Source organism: Chionomys nivalis, chromosome 1 (assembly GCF_950005125.1).
Source record: "Chionomys nivalis chromosome 1, mChiNiv1.1, whole genome shotgun sequence".
Taxonomy (NCBI): Eukaryota; Metazoa; Chordata; class Mammalia; order Rodentia; family Cricetidae; genus Chionomys; species Chionomys nivalis.
In genome coordinates, this window is record NC_080086.1 from 199,211,802 (window position 1) to 199,233,057 (window position 21,256).

The window sequence follows — 21,256 nt, forward strand, 5'->3', positions numbered from 1 at the left end:
TGCTCTCCATGGCGTTCTCCTGCTTTCATATAGAACCCAGGACCACCAGCCCAGCACCAGCACCATTCACTGTGGGCTGGACTCTCCCTCATCAATTGCTGGTTAAGAAAATGCCCAGCAGACTTCCTACAGCTAGGGAGCATTTTCTTAACCCAGGCTCCTTTTTTTGTAAGTGTTCTAGTATTTTATTTTGAATGTGTCATCATTTTAAACAGATACTTCAAAATCATTTTAATAAGATGTTATCCACCTTAATAGACATCTCTTTTTTACTGATTTTATTGAGCTATATGTTTTTCTCCTCTCCCCTCCCCTTCTGCCCTCTCCCATGATACCCACACTCCCAGTTTACTCAGGAGATCTTGTCTTTTTCTACTTCCCATGTAGATTAGATCCATTTATGTCTCTCTTAGGGTCCTCTTTGTTGTCTAGTTCTCTGGGTTTGTAAACTGGTTTTTCTAGGCTCCTTATCTGAAGACTCTAGCTTGTGTCAATTGGACATAAAACTGTCCTGTACATTGGTTTTTGAATATGTTTTTAGAAATGTTATAGAGTTTCTAACCCATTTCTTTTTTGTTTTCTTTTTTATTATTTTATTTTATTGATATTTATTGAGCTCTACATTTTTCTCTGCTCCTCTCCCTCTCCCCTCCCCGCTTCAGCCCTCCCCCAAGGTCCCCATGCTCCCAGTTTACTCAGGAGATCTTGTCTTTTTCTACTTTCTACTTCCCATGTAGATTAGATCTATGTGAGTCTCTCTTAGTGTCCTCACTGTTGTCTAAGTTCTCTGGGATTATGATTTGTAGGCTGGCTTTCTTTGCTTTATGTTTAAAAACCACCTATGAGTGAGTACATGTGATAACTGTCTTTCTGGGTCTGGGTTACCTCACTAAAAATAATGTTTTTTAGCTCCATCCATTTTCCTGTAAAATTCAAGGTGTCGTTATTTTTTTCTCCATTGTGTAAATGTACCACATTTTCCTTATCCATTCTTTGGTCGAGGGAAATTTAGGTTGTTTCCAGGTTCTGCCTATGACAAACAAAGCTGCTATGAACATAGCTGAGCATATGTCCTTGTGGCACAATTGAGCATCCTTTGGATATATACCCAAAAGTGGTATTACTGGGTCTTGAGGAAGGTTGTTTCCTAATTTTCTGAGAAATTGCCACACTGACATCCAAAGTGGTTGTACCAGCCTGCATTCCCACCAGCAATGCAGAAGTGTTCCTTTTTCTCCACAACCTCTCCAGCATAAGTTGTCATCAGTGTTTTTGATCCTGGCCATTCTTACAGATGTAAGATGTAAGGTAAAATCTCAGAGTTATTTTGATTTGCATTTTCCTAATGACTAAGGATGTTGAGGCCGGGCGGTGGTGGCGCACGCCTTTAATCCCAGCACTCGGGAGGCAGAAGCAGGTGGATCTCTGTGAGTTCGAGACCAGCCTGGTCTACAAGAGCTAGTTCCAGGACAGGCTCTAAAACCACAGAGAAACCCTGTCTCGAAAAACCAGAAAAAAAAAAAAAAAGGATGTTGAACATTTCCTTAAGTGTCTTTCAGCCATTTTAGATTCCTCTGTTGAGAGTTCTCTTTTTAGGTCTGTACTCCATTTTTTTAAAAAATTGGATTATGTGATCTTTTTGTGTCTAATTTCTTGAATTCTTTGTATATTTTGGAGATCAGATCTTTGTCTGATGTGGGGTTGGTGAAGATCTTTTCCCATTCTGTAGGCTACTGTTTTGTCTTGCTGACCGTGTCCTTTGCTTTACAGAAGCTTTTCAGTTTCAGGAAGTCCCATTTATTAATTATTATTCTCAGTGTCTGTGCTACTGGGGTTATATTTAGAAAGTGGTCTCCTGTGCCAATGCGTTCAAGTGTACTTCCCACTTTATCTTCTATGAGGTTCAGTGTGGTTGACTTTATGTTGAGGTCTTTGATCTATTTGGACTTGAGTTTTGTGCATGGTGATAGATATGGGTCTATTTTCATTTTTCTACATGTTGATATCCAGTTATGCCAGCACCACTTGTTAAATATTCTTTCTTTTTTCCTTTTGATATTTTTTGCTTCTTTATCAAAGATCAGGTGTTCAAAGATGTGTGGATTGATATCTGGGTCTTCTATTCAGTTCCATTGGTCTTCCTGTCTGTTCTTATGCCAATACCAGGCTGTTTCCAGTACTGTAGCTCTGTAGTAGTTTGAAGTCAGGGATTGTGATGCCTCCAGAAATTCTTTTATTGCACAGGATTGTTTTGACTATCCTGGGTTTTTTGCTTTTTCATATGAAGTTGAGTACTATTCTTTTGAGGTCTTTGAAGAATTTTGCTGGGATTTTGATGGGCCTAAAAAATTTCTAAAATGTTATAGCAAAATCCAAACCAAAAAAACCTCCTAAGAAATAGATGTTAGCTAAAATACTCCTTATTGGAGAAAGAAATGGCTGTCTTGTATCAGTTTGGTTTTTAGTTAATTTACTGAAGAAATGCTTGACGTATAATTTTAGACCAGACACAGAAATATAACCCTCTGATAGGATTATGGCAGAAGCAAAAAGTTTAATTATGATTTTGTAAGAAAGGCCTGGACCCAACCCTGATATCTAATTCGCTGTTGGCTTCAGCAATTAAAGAACTATGTCTGACAACTATGGCGTGAGAGCACCTCCTCACGCTATGTGAAGGCAGCCAAGAACTGTATATGCTGAGTGGACAGAGCTACCTGCCAGGGTACCCGTGGCACAACAGAGGACTGGCCGTGTTGTGTGAGGGTTAGAAGTCTATGCCATCTCAGTTTGTGTAAATGCACTCTATGATGTTTTGATAATGATGAAGCTACCTGGTGAGGCATTTCTCTGATCATATTCCCATTGCTAAACGACATATAACTAGTGAACTGTACCACTGAAAAATTAATAATCTGAATTTTCTGTTTTTTTCTTAAGGAACAAAGATGTGAGATTCTGCATAATGTCGTGAAAAATAAACTGGGATTCAATATAAACAAGTCTCCTGACTTTAACCTGAAGCACATAGCTAAAGAAACTGAAGGGTTTGTGGCTCGAGATTTTACTGTTCTCGTGGACCGAGCCATACACTCCCATCTCTCTTGCCAGCGTGTCTCCACCAGGGAAGGTATCTTACATCAGTCCCTGAACTTCCTTCTGTTTTGGAGATGTTGTCGTAGCAGAGCAAGAATCACATATATTCTGCTTCATATAGTATTTAAGTAGAAGTCTGGCATTTCCAGCCAGCATCACAGAACATTTTAAAAATGAATTGGGCTTGGAGGTGCATGTCTTTAATCTTTCATGTAGGAGCAGAGGCAGGCTGATATCTGTGAGTTTGAGGCTAGCTAGGGCTGCCTAGTGAGATATTATCTAAAAAAAATTTTTTAAAAGCTTTTGTTTATTTTTAAACAGAATTGACTTTAACAACATCAGACTTCCAAAAGGCTCTCCATGGATTTCTTCCTGTTTCTCTGAGAAATGTCAACCTGCATAAACCTAGAGACCTGGGCTGGGACAAGGTTGGTGGATTACATGAAGTTCGGCAGATACTCGTGGATACTATCCAGTTACCAGCCAAGGTAAGGCAAAACACATACACACACCAAGTACTAATGGCCAGAAGAAACCTAAACCACGGACTGTGGCTTTGTTAGCTTATACAATTCCCATTTGACTGACAAGGATTCACTGAGTTACCAAAGAAGTGGGATTTTTTAACTCCTTAGTATTTTTACCACCTGTAAATGCAAATCCATTTTTATTTGAGTGTCTTAATTCTGTTTTGCTTAGGTCACTTGGGTTTGCTAGAGCATAGTGACCCATTTGCTGGGATTTCAACGGAGTAGATAGAAATGAAGCTCACAAGACACGCAGGTGGACTGAGCAGACTTTTGGACTCCGGGTATCAGTCCTAGAAAGGCAGAGCTGACTGGCAGCATAAACTAGGTGGATGGAAAGATAAAGGAGGAAGTAGAGTCTAGGGTGTCGTATGTTAAATCAGAGACCTGAGAAATGGGTGGCTGTGTGAGATCGAGGACTCAAGCAAAGAAATAAGTCAGGACTTTGGGTTACACGTGGCTTGGGAAGGGTTGTTGTCAGAGCCTGAGGTGTGTTGAGGATAGCACAGAATCAGATCTAAGCCTGTGGGAGAAGAAGTAGGTGTGGACTTACTAGCCAGCAATATAATCCAATATGGAGACCATGTGCTTGAATGCTGACTTTGAGACCTCTCTGGTTAGTAGAAGTCAGGTTGGAATTTTGTCAATAAATGAACCCACAGAGGCTTGCCTAGGAGCTGAGGCAGGCATTGTGGCTAATATTTACTTAATGTCAGGTAGGATTTTGCTCCTTGGGTAGCTGGTTAGTTAGAAGGTAATTGAAAAAGAGTTAATCACTTATTTGGCAAGGAGACTCTTGAAAGATGTCTGTAACCGTGACATGTGCTTCTTTGTTATCCCTTTGACTCAGTACTTGCATACAAACAGCTATCACAATGTAGCCATACAAGTGGTAATGCTTGCTGAAAGACTACACATTCGGTCTTTGGTTTCTAACGCAGCGCTTTTACTACTTTAGAAAGGAAGATTGCGTTACTCCTGTAACTCAGTGGTTGGGCCTTGCCTGGCTTAGTCAAGGCCCTGGTGACACTCTTTTGTACCACCAAAACAAAAGAAGGATGAGCAAAGTGGAAGGAATTGCTAATGCCCTGACAGATGCTTTATATAGATGCATTCCATGGACTTCATGACTATTTCCAGTAGGAGTTTCCTGCTGTTGTGTTATTATTAATAAAAGAGGTAGCAGTTACTACCATCCAAATATTTTCTGTATATTGGTCTTCAGTTGTTTAGATTTCTGCTCTTCGTCATACTTTTAATATTTTTCAGTACCCAGAATTATTTGCAAACTTGCCCATACGACAGAGGACTGGAATATTGCTTTATGGTCCCCCAGGGACAGGAAAAACTTTACTTGCTGGGGTAGTTGCAAGAGAGAGTGGAATGAATTTTATTAGTATCAAGGTATGTATGCACTTGCCTTCTTTGTCTTTTTTGTTTGTTTTGTTTTGTTTTTATTTTTCAAAACAAGGTTTCTCTACAAGCCCTAGCTGTCCTGGAGCTCTCTCTGTAGACCAGGCTGACCTTGAACCTCTCAGAGATTTGCCTCCTGAGTGCTGAGATTAAAGGCATGCACACTGCCTGGCCATTCTTAGTCTTTTTTTTAATTGAGATAAACATATAACATTCAGTTAGCTGCTGTTTGCAGTGCAGAATTCATTGGCATTGTTTTCAATACTCACAGGACTGTGAACCTACAACCTCCTGTTTTCAATACTCACAGGACTGTGAACCTACAACCTCCTGTTTTCAAAGCTATTTCGTTCTGTTCCCGCTTCCTCTAATTCTTCAGCAGCCGTTAGTTTTATTTCTGTGTCTTTGTATTAGCCTTTTCTTAATATTTTGTATGCATAAATCAGGTGATATGTGACCTTTTCTGTCCTTCTTTCACCTAGTATGCTTCAAGTTGTCATGTGCATTATTACATTCCATTCCATACATGTGGCACATTTTGTTTAGACATTCATTATCATTGGTTGTTTTTTTCATCAGGCTTTAATGCATATATTTTAACATTAAATTGTTTATTTTGTGTGTATGTGTGTGGGCTCACATGTGCCACGTGAGCATGTGAAGGAACCATGTGGTTCTGTGGACAAAACTCAAGTTGCCAGGCTCGGTGGCTTGTACCTTCTGATCTACCTCTGCAGTAATTTGTCTACCAGGCTTTCATGAATAATGTTGTTTTAAAATCCATGTACAAGTTGTCTATAAACGTATGTTCTCATTTCTTTTGGGAGATATTGAGTCTGCTTAATTTCTTCAGATGCCACCATACTCTTTCTCCCACCACAGCTGTCCTTGCCAATTCCGCTTAGGTTTCCTGATTGTGAATCAATCTCCTATTTGGAGAGCCAGGAGGAAGAGTGATGCATTTATTAGTTTATAGCTGGAAAGAACTGAGTGCCAATCCCTCTCTTTCTGAGTGGCTTTTAAGTTCTTGTTAAAGGCATATTGCCATCATTGTGAATAGAATTTATGTAAATATTAAAAGGAAAAGCATATTGTACTTAAAGGAGAAGAGACTTACGAGAGTAGAGGCAGCATTCTGGGTCTTTTACTTGCTGACTGCCTTTTACCCTTTCTAGTTCACACGAGGTCTACAATGTTTTTAGATAGAAAGCAAGTGTGCTAACGAAGTCACACTGGCAGATGATTGGGTGGTGCTCACAGGCATGTGCTGGATAGCTTCATGTCCTTAGTCTCAAGACCTCAGCATTAGCCATTTACCAGAGAATGACTGATTCTGAAGCAAAAGAATTATATGGTAGTCATACTTAGAACTTACTCAGAACCTGAGATCCAAGTAAATAATTTGTAATTGGGTTTTGCCTGCCCTCCTTTGTCCTGATTCTGTTTGAACTAGGTAAACAGGAAATGATGTTCGTAATAGTGGCAGTGGTGGAGAAAGTAGAAACTTCAGTCATCCATCTTCCTTTTTTTCTAGATTTCTTCCAGCCCCTACTGCCTTCCTAAATGTTTTTTAGATTAGTGCTTGTCCATATATATTTTTCCATTAGGAAGATCTTTGGCAGGTACTGTTTTGTTTTTATTTTTTAAACCCACACAGCTTTAAAAGTGTTCCTAATTTAAGGAAAAATTGTTCATTATCAATTTTGCTATATGTAATTGGTGCGGGACAATTCTGTATTCTGTCAATTATGTTTTAAATAAACCCTGATTGGCCAGTAGCCAGACAAGAAGTAGAGGCAGGGCAATGAGAACAGGAGTATTCTGGGAAGGAGGAAGCTCTTTCCCCAGTCCTGTCCAGACACCAAAGAAGCAGGATATGACCTGCCCTGCTGAAAAAGGTACTGAGCCATGTGGCTAACATTGATAAGAATAATGGGTTAATATACGTTACAAGCGCTAATAAGAAGCCTGAGCTAACGGGCCAATCAGTTTATAATTAATATAGACCTCTGTGTGATTTTCTTTGTGGGTTACTGGCTGTGGGAACTGGGCAGGACAGAAACCCCAACAAGCAGCCCGCTCCTCCTGTTACATGTAATAACATTTGTTTTCAAAGGTTTTTGCAGTTGAATTTCAGGAAAGGAATTTTATTTTTCACCTCCTCTATAAACAAATTGATTTCAGTAATTGAAGATGCTAAACAGAGTGAATTATATCTCTGTACAATTTATAAGGCTCCCAAAGGTTTGATAGCAATAGAGTTTGTCCTTTTTGAACCATGCGGCACTTCACTAAACAAACCTAGTGCTTCATTGGCATCACTGTCTTGGCAGTAAAGACTCAGCAGAACTTTCTGCTTGAAGCCTACATCCTAATAGTGGAGAGAGACACTAGGCAGACATCCGCATTAGAAGCTGCTGCTGGGTGGTGCTCAGCACAGCAGGAAACTGTAGTAAGGAGGCACGAAGTAGCTGGAGGGGTCACACAAGGTGTTGTCAGGTGAAGCTCAAGAATAGGGATGTGTTGACAAAGATCTAAAGGCAATAAAAGCCACAAGCCATGAGAATGTCTAGGAGAGTGTTCTAGGAAGAGGAAGCCAAGGGCGGGGAGTGATTGTGACACCCCAGCACAGTTTATTGTAAGATACAAGTAAGAGACAGCCATTCGACCCTGTCATTGTAAGATACAAGTAAGAGACAGCCATTCGACCCTAACATTGTAAGATACAACAAGTAAGAGATGGTCTCTCAAATGTTCTCTAATTCGTTATGCATAATCAAACCACAAACAAAGTTTGTTTTTAATTAATTTCATTTCAGCCTGATTTTCTTTTACCTTCTAGGGACCAGAGTTACTCAGCAAATATATTGGAGCAAGTGAACAAGCTGTTCGAGATGTTTTTATCAGGTTATTTTCATGACTGTTTGAAGTAATAACTGTTAACATTTATTAATCTTGGCTTTGGTCTTATTTTTTGAAGAACTGATACTTGAAACCTATGGTCTGTTTACTAACAAAGCAAATGACAAGGGTTTTATCTCAGCAAATACTATTTAAAATACAATTTCCAATATTAAATTTTGGAGATTATTTTTATTTATAATAGTAATATTCTTGGAAGTAGAATCATAAGTGCTTGTTCAAAGATCAGACTATTCTATCTTCCTTCTTCCTAGGTAAAATCTCACTATACAAGACAGACTAGTCTTGAATCCATGGTCCTTCTGCCTCAGCTCCCTAATTGCTGGAATTAGAAGTATGCACCACCACACTTTTCTTTCAGATTAGATTCTTATATAAAGCAAATAATTATTCCTTATATATTCCTTATGTTTTTAAGTTCTAAGTTCTTTTTTCTTCTAGTTCCTAATGTATCTCTTACAAGTCAGCATGTGATATATCCAGTTTTATTAATGCTTGTGTTATTGAATATACATAAGATCTCATATTAACACAGAAGATAATTCTTAAATTTGAAAATAATTATTCAAGTATAACAGAATCATGGGAAGTTTTTAAAGTAAAATTTTATTTTGTTGTAGTCTTCTAATTAAAGGTTTATGTATCTATCATGAAGTTTAAGAAATAGAGCCTTAGAAGGGGGAATTATTAAAGTCCCCCATATTGACAAGAGGTTAAATTTACAAAGAATATATAATTCTAAATATTTTATATCTAATAATGCAAGATTTTTCAGAGTGTTTCTAAAAAACAATGAAAAATAATGAGTTTATCATCTTTGAACAGGTTGAAGAATTAAACAGGCATTTCCCAGAAGCAAAAGCCAGTGAGCACACATAAAAATGTTCACTGTGAGGCTGGAGAGTTGCTCAGTGGTTCAGAGAGCATGCAGCCCTTCCAGAGAACCTGAGTTTGGTTCCCAGCACCCACATCGGGTGGCTTGCAAATGCCTTTAATTCCAGCTTCAAGGGGTCTAACATCCTCTTCTGGTATCTGAGGACACATGCACACACATTTCATATACACACACACACAACTTAAAAAATACAAATCTTTTTAAATGACTAGCCATGATCAGAACCTATTGACTAAAATTTGGGGTTTAGTCTTTTACTTATCCAGAGGCATTAATCTCTAAACAAATATCTTAAGCATCTCAAAAGTAAATTTAAAGAGAAGACAAGAGGCAGATATGATCAAAGTACCTTGTGTGCATAGATGAAACTGAGAATTAATAATGTAATAAAAATAAGTAACACTACTATGAGCAGCAAATTCCAGTTTAAATGTTCTGATCCTGAAAATAAGGATAATTGCATCAAACATGCTTCCTTTAAGGGTTAGTTGTGAAGATTAAGATAAATGTGTGTGTGTATATTATAGTCTATGCTGCGTGTGTGTGTGTGTGTGTGTGTGTGTGTGTGTGTGTGTGTGTGTGAAGAGTTTGTGAACTCTGGAGCCCTGGTAAATGTAGAATGTTTGTGTTTTTTCCCCCCAGAGCACAGGCTGCAAAGCCTTGCATTCTTTTCTTTGATGAGTTTGAATCCATTGCTCCTCGAAGAGGTCACGACAGCACAGGGGTAACTGACCGAGTAGTTAACCAGCTGCTGACGCAGCTAGACGGAGTAGAAGGCTTGCAGGGTGAGCCACTGTTAACACAGAACACAGTGCAGGAAGAAGTCACTAAGTCGTCATTCTGAAGTGTTCTCTCCCTCAGGTGTTTATGTGTTGGCTGCGACTAGTCGCCCTGACTTGATTGACCCTGCCCTGTTGCGGCCCGGCCGACTGGATAAATGTGTATACTGCCCTCCTCCAGATCAGGTGATAACATCAACCCGGCAGATGCCAGCGCCACACTCCTTGCTTCTGAGCTTTCCTTTTGCCGTGCAGTAGCAATTGTCCTTAGGAAATCGCTTTGCAGGCAAACGCTTTGTTAACTGGTTACTCAAAGTGAAAAAGGCCCTAGTTAGGTGTGGGGAATGGCTGTATCAGCCAATAGGAGAAAATCAGGAAACAAAAAGGACTAACACCATTTCCTGTCAGAAACCTCTGATTCAGGGCCATGCAAGTGGGCAGTGAGCCTGTGGCCAGGTCCTGTGGAGAAAGGTGCTTCAACTGTTCTTGTCGTTCTCTGCCAACCCTTGCTCCCAAATGTAGAAAGGAATGAATGAATGAATGAATGAATGTAAGGGCCCAAAAGGTCAAGGCGTATGGTACATGTGCTTGTTTCTTTTCTTTCTTTTTTTTTTTTATTTTTATTATTTATACAATATTCTGTCTGTGCGTATGTCTGCTGGCCAGAAGAGGGCACCAGACTCATTACAGATGGTTGTGAGCCACCATGTGGTTGCCGGGAATTGAACTCAGGACCTTTGGAAGAGCAGGCAATGCTCTTAACCACTGAGCCATCTCTCCGGCTCCCCATGTGCTTGTTTCTTAATAATTCTCCTTTGTTGGCACACTTGGCCAGATCTAGGAAATATCCTCAGTGTGAATGTGAACTTGTTCATGCCGAACAGTTATACTGGTTTTCATTCATTTTCCTGCCTGTGTCTCCTTTTAGGGACACAGTGCTAAAGACAGATAATATACTTCTAGTACATTCTCCAAACTGCTTGGAAAGCTTGTTAAAAATGTCCAGTTAATTTATAAAGGAAGTTTTAAGAGTCACAATTCACAATAACAGTTGTTTAATGTGTTTGGTCAACTAGTTTCTCTCCCTCCAGGGATCGCGTCTTGAGATTTTAAATGTCCTCAGTGACTCTCTACCTCTGGCTGATGACGTGGACCTTCAGCACGTGGCATTGGTAACCGAATCCTTCACTGGGGCTGATCTGAAAGCTCTGCTGTACAATGCGCAGCTGGAGGCCTTGCAAGGAAGGCTGCTACCTGGTGGGCTCCATGTGAGTTCTCTGGGAAGGGAGAGAGCAGGTCAGGGTCAAACTCTATGGGGACTTTAATTTGCCTTTGTAAATGTTCCAAAATTGGATACGGGATTTGCAGAGAATTTTAATCATGAAGATTTGGTATCTCTTTCCCTAACATTGCCATAATATTAACAAACTGTTATTAGGAAAGTATTATTTAGAATGGGGTAGTGTGAATTCACATAAATAGAAAAATAACAAGTTTTCAGCTATTTTATGCCTCTGACCGGTTACTGTTTATTTTGAAGAAGTGGCAGTCTCCTGCGATGAAACATGGGACCTCATCTCACGTCCTCTTCATTCTTCAGTGACTTCCTTACTTCCTGATGCTAAATATCCCAGGCCCAGAACCAGTGTTTTCTCTAATAATGACATTTGATTTTCAATTATTGCAGAAGATAATCTACATTATAGACTTTGCCTATATTTTCTAGGAAGCTTTTCGGTATATTTCCCTCCACCAATATTTGTTAGAAATGTCTGTAGGTCCTAAATTTTTTAAATAGTTACAAGTCAAGTGTATATGGGGGGAGCCAGGGATGCTTGTGTATATGACGTGTGGAAGTCAGTGAGCAACCTTGGGTGGCATTCCTCAAGTATCTTCCCCCTTTTGAGACAGGGTCTCCCACTGACCTGAAACTGTGGATAGGCTGGCTGACCAGGAAGCCTCTGTGCCACACTGTCCCCACCCCCAGCACTGTGATGACAATTCCACCTGTGCCCAGACTGTTTATGTGTGTTTTGAGGCTAAACTCAAGGCCGCATGCTTGCATATCACTTTACCTACCGAACTACCTCCACAGTCTTCAGGTCAAGTTTTTGCTGTTTATTTTAGCAAGCCATTATAGTGAGTGGGGTTTTTTTTTTTTTTTGTTGTTGTTGTTATTTTATTTCTTTATGGTACTAGGGATTGAGCTAGGAGCCAACACATACTAGGCAGACTCTGGACCATTCAACTACATCCCTATCCCTGCCTGAAGGTTTTTTCTTTCTCAACCCCCTTTTCATACGAGTACTTTATAAGTATATATGTGTACACAGACGTATACACTCTATGATTGATATAAATCATATTATAAACATAATAAAAACAAAAATGAGTGAAAGGCAGAGATGGAGAAATAAAACCTGGATTCCAGGTTCTACTTTTGTTTTCATTGGGAGTTGATGGATTTCCTATATACTTCATTTCAGTCTTCCCTTGTTGTGACAGTCGTGCTGTGTAGGGCTGGACTTGTAGCTCAGTTGGTAGCGTACCTAGAATGTACCAAGCTCTGGACTCACCCCCAACACCAGGTAAACCAGGCATGCTGGTCCATCCTAAGTTATACACAAATATAAGGCCAGCATGGGCTACATAAAACCTTGTCTCATAAAAACATTACTATTGTGTACCTTGCATCCATAAAGGATTGAGAGGTTGCTGAGAAGTGTGTTCTGTGGAGTGGTGTCATCTGCTGTTATCTCCCGCTGTGGAGTACTGAATGGAATCTTACACTGGCTCTCTCTGTCTCATCCAGGACGGAGGCTCCAGCTCTGACAGTGACCTAAGTCTGTCCTCCATGGTCTTCCTCAACCACAGCAGTGGCTCTGATGACTCAGCTGGAGATGGAGAGTGCGGCTTGGATCAGTCTCTTGTTTCCCTTGAGATGTCTGAGATCCTTCCAGAGGAATCAAAATTCAGCATGTACCGGCTCTACTTTGGAAGCTCATATGAATCAGAACTTGGAAATGGAACCTCTTCTGACTTGGTATGTTGTGTATTCGTCATTGTGTGACTCTAATACATAAGGATACATGTTGATGTGACATTGATTTATCTCCTAACCAGCCCCACATAGTCTTTCTGGTGGTTGGTCTGCAATAAAAATAGTCTTGCTTTTTTAAATTATGCCAATTAGTTATTTTCAGTCCTTGTTAAGCATTTAAGCAGGAGCAAGGAAGTTGGTTCTTCAGGGCCCAGATGTGAGTGCCTTTGTGGTCTTCTGGGTATTTCGTTCCTCGTCGGCAATCTTAAACCCTTTTTACTCTGAGATCTATTTAATAGTAAATATAAACTTTATTGTCATGAAGTACTAATGTCTAAAATTCTTAACAAAAGTGTTACCTATCTGTGATTCTTTTTATGGAAAATATGAAAAGATGCAATTGTATATATCAACAAGGAAACTATTTAGGTTAAATGTAGGCAACATCATTATTTTTTCTCTTTATTTAAAATATATACCCACTAAAATTAATACTGGCTTACTATTACTTTTTTAATATATAATATTTTTACATGCATGGTTACTTTTTATACATTTTCTTTAATAATTCAGATTTCTAAAAATATAAAAATACCTACTTTTATTCCTAAGAAGTAGGGTTTGTTTTTTTAATAATACACACACACACACACACATATAATTTAATTGTTTCCTATTTTTCAGCATCTCTAGAATACTGGGGACCCTTAGCATAACTGTCTCCTAGGCACTTAGCGAAAGGGCTTGGGAGACGGCTGCTCGTGAAGAATTCTGACTCCCGGGCCCGTAGAAAGCTGGACACGGAATACGTATTTGTGATTCCAGCTGGGGGGCACACTCCCCGGATGATCGCTGAGGTTTGCTAGCCAGGTCAGAGTCTGTCTCGGAAAATAAGGTGCAGAGAAACACTGACCTCTGGCCTCCAACCCCTCCCCCATTCACTTACACAGAAAGCTAAGAATAAGGCTCATGTTGAACCTCTCTTTGACCATCAGTTAATAGATTTAAGCTTAACCTAAGTTCAGGTTGTTGCTTGAGGGGTATGGTCTCTGGTAGTCTGCCTGTGGTCAAGGATGGCCTCATCCTAAAAGCACCAGACAGACATACAGTTGGGAGGGGAAAGTGGTGAGGGGATGGATTTGATCAAAACTCAAGTACATCTGTGAAATTCTCGGTAGATATTAAAAAGGAAGCAAAGTTTCCATTTTCATTTTCAGTGACCATGCTCTTCTCCCTCCTCTCTTGCCTATCTGTCTTTCTGGTCTTTGCTGTGTGCCCATCCTGCAGAGTTCACATTGTCTCTCTGCACCAAGCTCCGGGACTCAGGATTTGCCTGCACCTCCTGGAAAAGAGCCAGTGTTTACACAACATCCTGAGTTTAGGACATCTTCCCAAGAAGGCCACCAAGACCTTACTCAGGAGCAGAAAGACCAGCTGAGGGCAGAAATCAGCATCATCAAAGGCAGATACCGGAGCCAAAGTGGAGTATGGCCTTTTCCCCTCAGAACTGTTAAAACCTAAAAAAAAAAAAAAAAACTTAAAAACTTCAAAGTTGCTTTTCCCTTTTTGATGCGTATTTCTTTGCATTTTAGCTGAGCCACATTTCCAAGCAGAGCGCTCAGTCAGAGGCTGTCAGTGCCCTTGCTCTGGAATTGTCCTTGGAGAAAGCGTGTATGCTTTCTAGGAAAAAACTGACAAGAATAAATGACACTTTATTCCTTGAATTGCTGAGTTAACATTTGTTTAATCTGCTTTTTATTTAAGGAGGATGAATCCCTTAATCAGCCAGGACCAACCAAAACCAGTTTTGCTATTAGCCAGGCACATTTAATGACTGCGCTTGCTCACATGAGACCGTCCATAAGTGAAGAAGAAGGGAAGGATTTTGCTGAGCTGTAAGTAACCATAATAAACATAATATCCACCAAAGCTCTTTTGTGTTTAAACATTTGTTAAACATTTGGAAGCTAATTTAGAAATATACATGGTTAAACTGGGGTTGTAAGTCACAGAGCATCTGCCGAGGATGTACACGGCCCTGTCCCATCCCCGTAACCAGAAAAGAGATTGCTATAACCATGCACTCAATTAGATTTTGTTTAATAGAACTTGTTATATTATATTTGAGTTACATTATAACTGATTTTAGAAAATGAAGAAATAAAACCAGCAAGTGGTGGCACATGCCTTTAATCCCAGCACTCAGGAAGCAGAGGCACTCAGTTTCTGAGTTCTAGGCCAGCCTGGTTTACATAGTGAATTCCAGGACAGTCATGGCTACTCAAAAAACAAAACAACAACAACTATATGTGTGTGTACACATATAAACATACATATACTGTATGTGTGTGCGTACACATATAAACATACATATACTGTATGTGTGTGTACACATATAAACATACATATACTGTATGTGTGTGTACACATATAAACATACATATACTGTATGTGTGTGCGTACACATATAAACATACATATACTGTATGTGTGTGTACACATATAAACATACATATACTGTATGTGTGTGTACACATATAAACATACATATACTGTATGTGTGCGTACACATATAAACATACATATACTGTATGTGTGCGTACACATATAAACATATACTGTATGTGTGTGTACACATATAAACACATATACTGTATGTGTGTGTACACATATAAGCATACATATACTGTATGTGTGTGTAGACATATAAACATACGTATACTGTATGTGATGTGTGTATGTACACATATAAACATACTTATACTGTATGTGTGTGTGCACATATAAACATACGTATACTGTATGTGTGTATGTACACATATAAACATACGTATACTGTGTGTGTGTGTACACATATAAACATACATATATTGGTTTTGCTTATTAGATGATTTATATTTTATTAGTGTCGACATTTAGAATTTTCTTCACTTACGGAAAGTTTACTAAACACTAGAATTTATAGTCTTCCCACAGTTTACACTGTGGCTACTTTGAATGGTGGACTGGCTAATATCCTGTCAATGATTCAGCATAATTTAAAAATATTTATTCCTGGTTTGTTTGAGAATAAATACTTCAGTTTTGCAGTTCTGAGGTGAGATGTGTATATGTCCGCAGTATGTACTTACTGCACAAATATCCAAAACAAGAAGAAAGAATAAGAAAGGAAAACTTCCTTAATCTCACAGTGTAGCACAAATACTAAAAACCCAGAGATAGGTATTGGGGTTCAACCTGAACATCAGAAGAGCAAAGCAGCCAGCCCCTGGCTGTTACCTCTACCTCAGACCAAAAGTGGGTGAGATTCTGTCTCCATGAATCCTGAAAGACTCCACACCCCACACTCTGCTCGCTACCAAGCTCCTGTCTCTTCTACCCAGCCCTGGCACTCCTGTCTCCAACTCCCTAGTGCTGGGATCACCTTTGTGTGAGCTCTGTTTCTCTTTTAGATTGATTCAATCTTGTGTAGCCCAGGGTGGCCTTGAACTCACAGAGATCCCTCTGCCTCAGTCTCCGAGTCCTGGGATTAAAGGTGTGTCCCACCACTCCATGGCCAGTATGGCTGCTTCGCTCTCTGATCTTCAGGCGAGCTTTATTTATTAAAACACAAATAATATAACACTATATCACATGACTGTATGTAGTTAACATTTTTCTCACTACAATTGAGAATGCCCTACCTGTGTTGCTAGGCCCCCATCCCTTTAAGGCATCCGGCCATCTTGAACAGTTTGACAGGCTATGCAGGGCCACTTTGTGGTGTTTAATGCCAGTTTCTAGAGTGTCTCTGCCACAGTATCCAGGACTTGACATTTATGTTGTCTCCTGGTTCTCACTGCTATTCTGGAAGCAGTGTGAAGCCAAATGTTTGCTCTTCTTTCATTAGTTCACTGGGATAAAGGTAGAATCATTGCATGATAATGGTACCTGTGACAGGGCACTAACATATTGCCAACTTGCAATAGCTAGTGTTCAGTGTCTTTCAGTGACAGAAACAGGACACCAGATCTCAAACCTCCCACCTCAGTGTCCCACTGCTCAAATCAGGGCTGATTTGATTGCAGAAAAATTATGTCTTACTTAGTAATTTCCCTGCCTTTGAATAAAACTATAGAAGTTATAATTTTCATATTGTTCATTGCAATTTTTATTTTATCCTGTCCAATCTGCTGTTTATTTTCTTCTTTTTTCTATTAGACTACAACTTTGAAGAATTATTTTTAATAGTTTTTTTAATGTTCTCTACAATTTTTTCAGTTATTTTCCTTTCATTCTTAAAACATAAGGCTGTTTTTAAAAGAATCCATTATCTTTGTTTTGTAATTATTAAGTATTATCCACTGTATATCATCTCTCTTACTTTCTAAGGTATGAAAACTTTCAGAATCCAAAGAAGAGAAAAAGTCAAAGTGGAACAGTGTTTCGGCCTGGACAAAAAGTAACTTTAGCATAAAAGAGACCTGATATTTTCTAGGATGTGATTGTTTGTTCTGATGGTCTGTCCCTCAGTGAAAATTATAAAAATGAAGTCTGTAAATTTTTTTTAATTTAATAAATTTGACTAACCTATGAAAACACAGAATGGTAAATGCTGTGATTATTATATAATACTCAGGACTATCTGAGATTAATAGGGAAGCTAAATCAAGGTATTTATAACAGATTGTGTATTTTATTTCCATAAGTCTATATTAAATCCTTAATGAAATGATGTGCGAATCAGTGTTGGAGCTTTAGAGGAGAGATTTCTTAGCACTCACTTTTTCTGGCACTAGGCAGCCTGCAGCCTCGCAGCTTCTTGACTGTTTTGGAAAACTATATATTCTGTTATCTTCTGATGTTTTAATCCGAACATGACAGTTCAAATAAATTGCCTGATAGACTTTTGATCCAGCCCCCAGTCCAGAATTTTTAAATGTTCTTTTTTTTCCCTGATTGTAGCATGATATCTTAATATTTTCTTAGTATGTGAACTAATTTGTAAAGTCAGCCACTATCAACACAAACAGTATCTCTAATATCTAGTAATTCGTATGTAAAGGAAGAGAGTCAATTAAAATATAGAGATCAGCTGTGAAATAGCAGTGTGGGTGCGGGCACAACAGCCTTGTTGACAGCTGCCAGGAGGCGGTTAGGACTCACAAGAGCCTGGCTTTTCCTTTCTGTCTCTTCCAGATTCTGGCCACAGCCTAAGAAAGCTTTTTTGATACTTTGAACTTTTTCACTTTTTTTCTAAAGCTCCTTGTCTTAGTTAGGGTTTCTATTGCTGTGAGGAGACACCGTGACGATGGAGAACATTTAATTGAGGCCTACAGTTTCAGAGGTTCAGTCCATTATCATCATGGTGGGCAGCATGGTGGCATGCAGGCAGACGTGGTGCTGGAAGAATATCTGAGAGCCTATCCTGTAGGCAACACAAAGTGGACTGAGATACTGGGTGGTATCCTGAGCATAGGAAATGTCAAAGCCCACCCCCACAGTGACACACTTCCTCCCACAAGGCCATACTACTCACTCTAGCAAAGCCACACCTAGTGCCACTACCTGTGAGATTATGAGGGCCAATTACACTCAAACTACTACACTCCCTGCCAGGTGGTTGCTTGCCAAACCTTACCTAACTATAAAGGTGTGGCTTTCTCTGTTCCCCATCCAACTCCCCTGGGCAGCAGCTGCCGTCCACAGCTCCCCTGGGCAGCCATTGCCGTCCACAGCTCCCTGGGCAGCGGCTGCCATATACAGCTTGCCTGCCCTGCAGTTTTTCTTTTCAACACTAATAAAATTGTCCTCTAGCTTAAAACAAAAATCTGAGCAGTGCAGTCCTTCCTCACACAATTCCCCCAGAGTGCTCTCCCCAACGGTCAGCTCTTTCAGGGTAACAATTTAAACCCTGTGAACCCCCTGGGTGTAGTACTCTTCACTTAGGTGAAGTGACATGATCAAGTTGTGTCACATGAATAACAGTGAAAGCATTGGTCAGTCTTTGAAAGCTGCTGTTGGCAGATGCTTAGAGTACAGACAAAGCAAATCTAGTTCCAGGATGTGCCACCTCAAGAGAAGGCAAATTCATGCCACCTATATGGCAGAATGGGTTGCAGAAGTCATCAGGGTTCAAGCTGGATTCCCTTTATTTGGATTTGGGATGCTCGCTGCTGCTGACTAGAAGGCTACCAGGAAAAAGACGCAGCCCACATATGGAGAACATACAGGCACTTTCAATTCTTGCCCACTCGACCACTTATACATGAATCTGTCGAGTGCTGCAAAGTCTGGAAAAGGCTAGCATCCATAGACATGCCGACTGCATGGCCATTGAGATGGCACTCTGACGACCCAAGTTCTATCCTGGAACCCACGTTAAGATGGAAGGAGAGAACTGATTCAACATAGTTGTCCTCTGACCTCTGCACACACTGTGATACATATAACTATGCACACAGCAAATACATGCAATAAAAATGAATGAAATAAAAATGCAAAAAAAAGCAAAAGGGCACTGAAGGCTTTTACCTGAGCATTCATTCACACAGAACACAAATATTCTTAGCCTGCTCTTTCCCCTAAGCCTCAACGCCAATTGTACTCTGTAATTAAACCTTGTTATCTAGTTATTAGCTGCTATCTATGAGTCAGCAAAGCTTCTGATAGCAGATATCTCTCACTTCTAACAAAATTAAGGGGATAGATTGCTCAAAAATTCTTCTATAAGAGCACAATAGTAACTATAGGTAACAATATGATATAATGGGAGGAAGGTAGAGGGAGCAGAAGGGGGGGAGTGGGAACTGGATTTGGCATGTAAAATAAGAAAAGATACAATACGATGTAATATAAATATTATTTCAGAGATCTAGAGAAACAAATTTGAACATTTAGGCTGTAAAAAAGGGATAGATACAATTGCTCTGATTTAAATATGACATTAGTAGATATGTATCAAAAATGTTAGCCCCACTATTATGGATAACTTATATTTCTACTTGTTAATTTTTTTCAAGTGAAAAAATTTCGGACGGGTTTACAGCATAAATTTATAACCACATCCTTTGGGAGGCTAAGGCAGGAAAACCTCTTGTTCAAAACCAACCTAACCTACAGAATGAGATTCTAATTTTTTTTTTTTTAAGAAAACCTACACCTTTGGGGTATTTCTCCACTGTTGTCAGAGCCTCTCCTCAACTTAGCAATATGTTCCATTGATTTGGTGAGCCACAGTGGTGTTCTAGGTTTCTAGGACCTACATATCTTCAGCCATCTAAAGAATGGTTACTTCCCAGTGTGCCTGGGATAGAGTCTAGAAGATTCGTAGCAAGTACTGATGATGTTATTGCAGAGCCCTTTCCCAGTGGGCCTGACTTGTTCATTCTTGATCTGACCAAGGTCTGAGAATTTGGTCAAAGGCCATCACGATAAAGTAATAGGCCTTCATTTACTAATAGGTTTTTAAATTTTTATATGGATCAGTGCCTGTGCACCTTGGTCTTAAAGACACCATTTAGTACCAGCACTCCCTGTAGGTCAGCCTGTGGGCATTAGCAGGCTGACTTTCCTCCACTTGTCACATCCACCTGGTCTTTTGCAATTACCTAACCGCTACTGTTTTATGGTCCTCTCATCTCCTCTGAAGCTACGCATTTCTCTCCTGCAACACATCCTGTGACATCCTGATGTCGGTTACTCAGGTTGACTCAACATCCTTTCAAAGAACTTCTCTGCTTCCTGAACTCTGGAAAGTGAGTTACTGAGTCACTTGATTTCCACTGTGGCCACATGTGACCATGTGGTAGTATACTTAGAAGTCCCCAGGGCAGCCTTACTTTATAGCATAAAGTTATAATGTTTGGAGCTCATCTTGAAACCAAGGTGAAAAAATTGAGACCAATGATGGCAAATCAAGAAAACAAAACATGTTGGTTTCCTGGCCACTGAGCTCTGCTGTCCAACAGTGAGCCCTTGTTTGTGTTGTAAACCACAGTTGGGGTGATTTCTGACACAGTCAAGCCACAATGGGTTCCTACATTCCAGGGTAGGGGTGTGTGGATTAGAAATGTTAGGTAGGAGGAACAGAGATAAGAAAAAAACACAGAGACATAGGATAGTACCTGGAGGGCAACTCAGTGAAGGTGAATACTGTATTTACCTGTGTTTATTTTCCATATACTTTTATACCCAACACAACAGGGGGAAGAAGGCAAAAGACTGCCTTAACGTGGCACAAAGGACAGCCAGAGCAGGTGACACCGAGCCATTATTTCCTGACATTTCATGCTTTGGGTAGGATATGCAGTGAACACACCCTACACCAAGTATTCTGTACGCAGCCACTCCCTATGTCAAACCTCCTATTTTAAAATGAATGAGCAGGAATAGGCTTGAATTCTCTGACCTTTGGTCAGGGTGGAGCAGATCCACCTCTATGGGCCATCTTAATGTCCAAATCACAAGTAACCACAACCTAGGTCAGGGTTTGTAGCCATACCTGTTGTCAACAACTTTGACAACAAAAATAAGCTCAAATTTTCTGACCTACAGTCAAGGTGGAACAAGCACCCACCTGTGGGTCCCCACATTTGTGTCTCTT

The 21,256-nt window shown here is 39.8% G+C and overlaps 1 protein-coding gene across 3 annotated transcripts in view; it reads left to right on the forward strand.

Moving 5' to 3' along the window:
• Pex1 (peroxisomal biogenesis factor 1) overlaps positions 1–17,571 on the forward strand; it is a 39,894-nt gene extending 22,323 nt beyond the window's left edge. The window contains exons 14-24 of one of the 3 annotated variants that reach the window (XM_057768159.1): positions 2,941–3,130; positions 3,418–3,584; positions 4,893–5,027; positions 7,879–7,943; positions 9,496–9,638; positions 9,715–9,818; positions 10,724–10,900; positions 12,445–12,675; positions 13,960–14,157; positions 14,437–14,567; positions 17,044–17,571. In XM_057768159.1, the coding sequence (XP_057624142.1) occupies positions 2,941–3,130; positions 3,418–3,584; positions 4,893–5,027; positions 7,879–7,943; positions 9,496–9,638; positions 9,715–9,818; positions 10,724–10,900; positions 12,445–12,675; positions 13,960–14,157; positions 14,437–14,567; positions 17,044–17,128 (1,626 nt within the window). In that variant the 3' untranslated portion in view covers positions 17,129–17,571. Of the gene's footprint in view, positions 1–2,940; positions 3,131–3,417; positions 3,585–4,892; positions 5,028–7,878; positions 7,944–9,495; positions 9,639–9,714; positions 9,819–10,723; positions 10,901–12,444; positions 12,676–13,959; positions 14,158–14,436; positions 14,568–17,043 lie in introns of those variants that run through there. The other 2 variants (XM_057768176.1, XM_057768167.1) reach the window with 2 other exon arrangements.
• Positions 17,572–21,256: the final 3,685 nt, after the last annotated feature.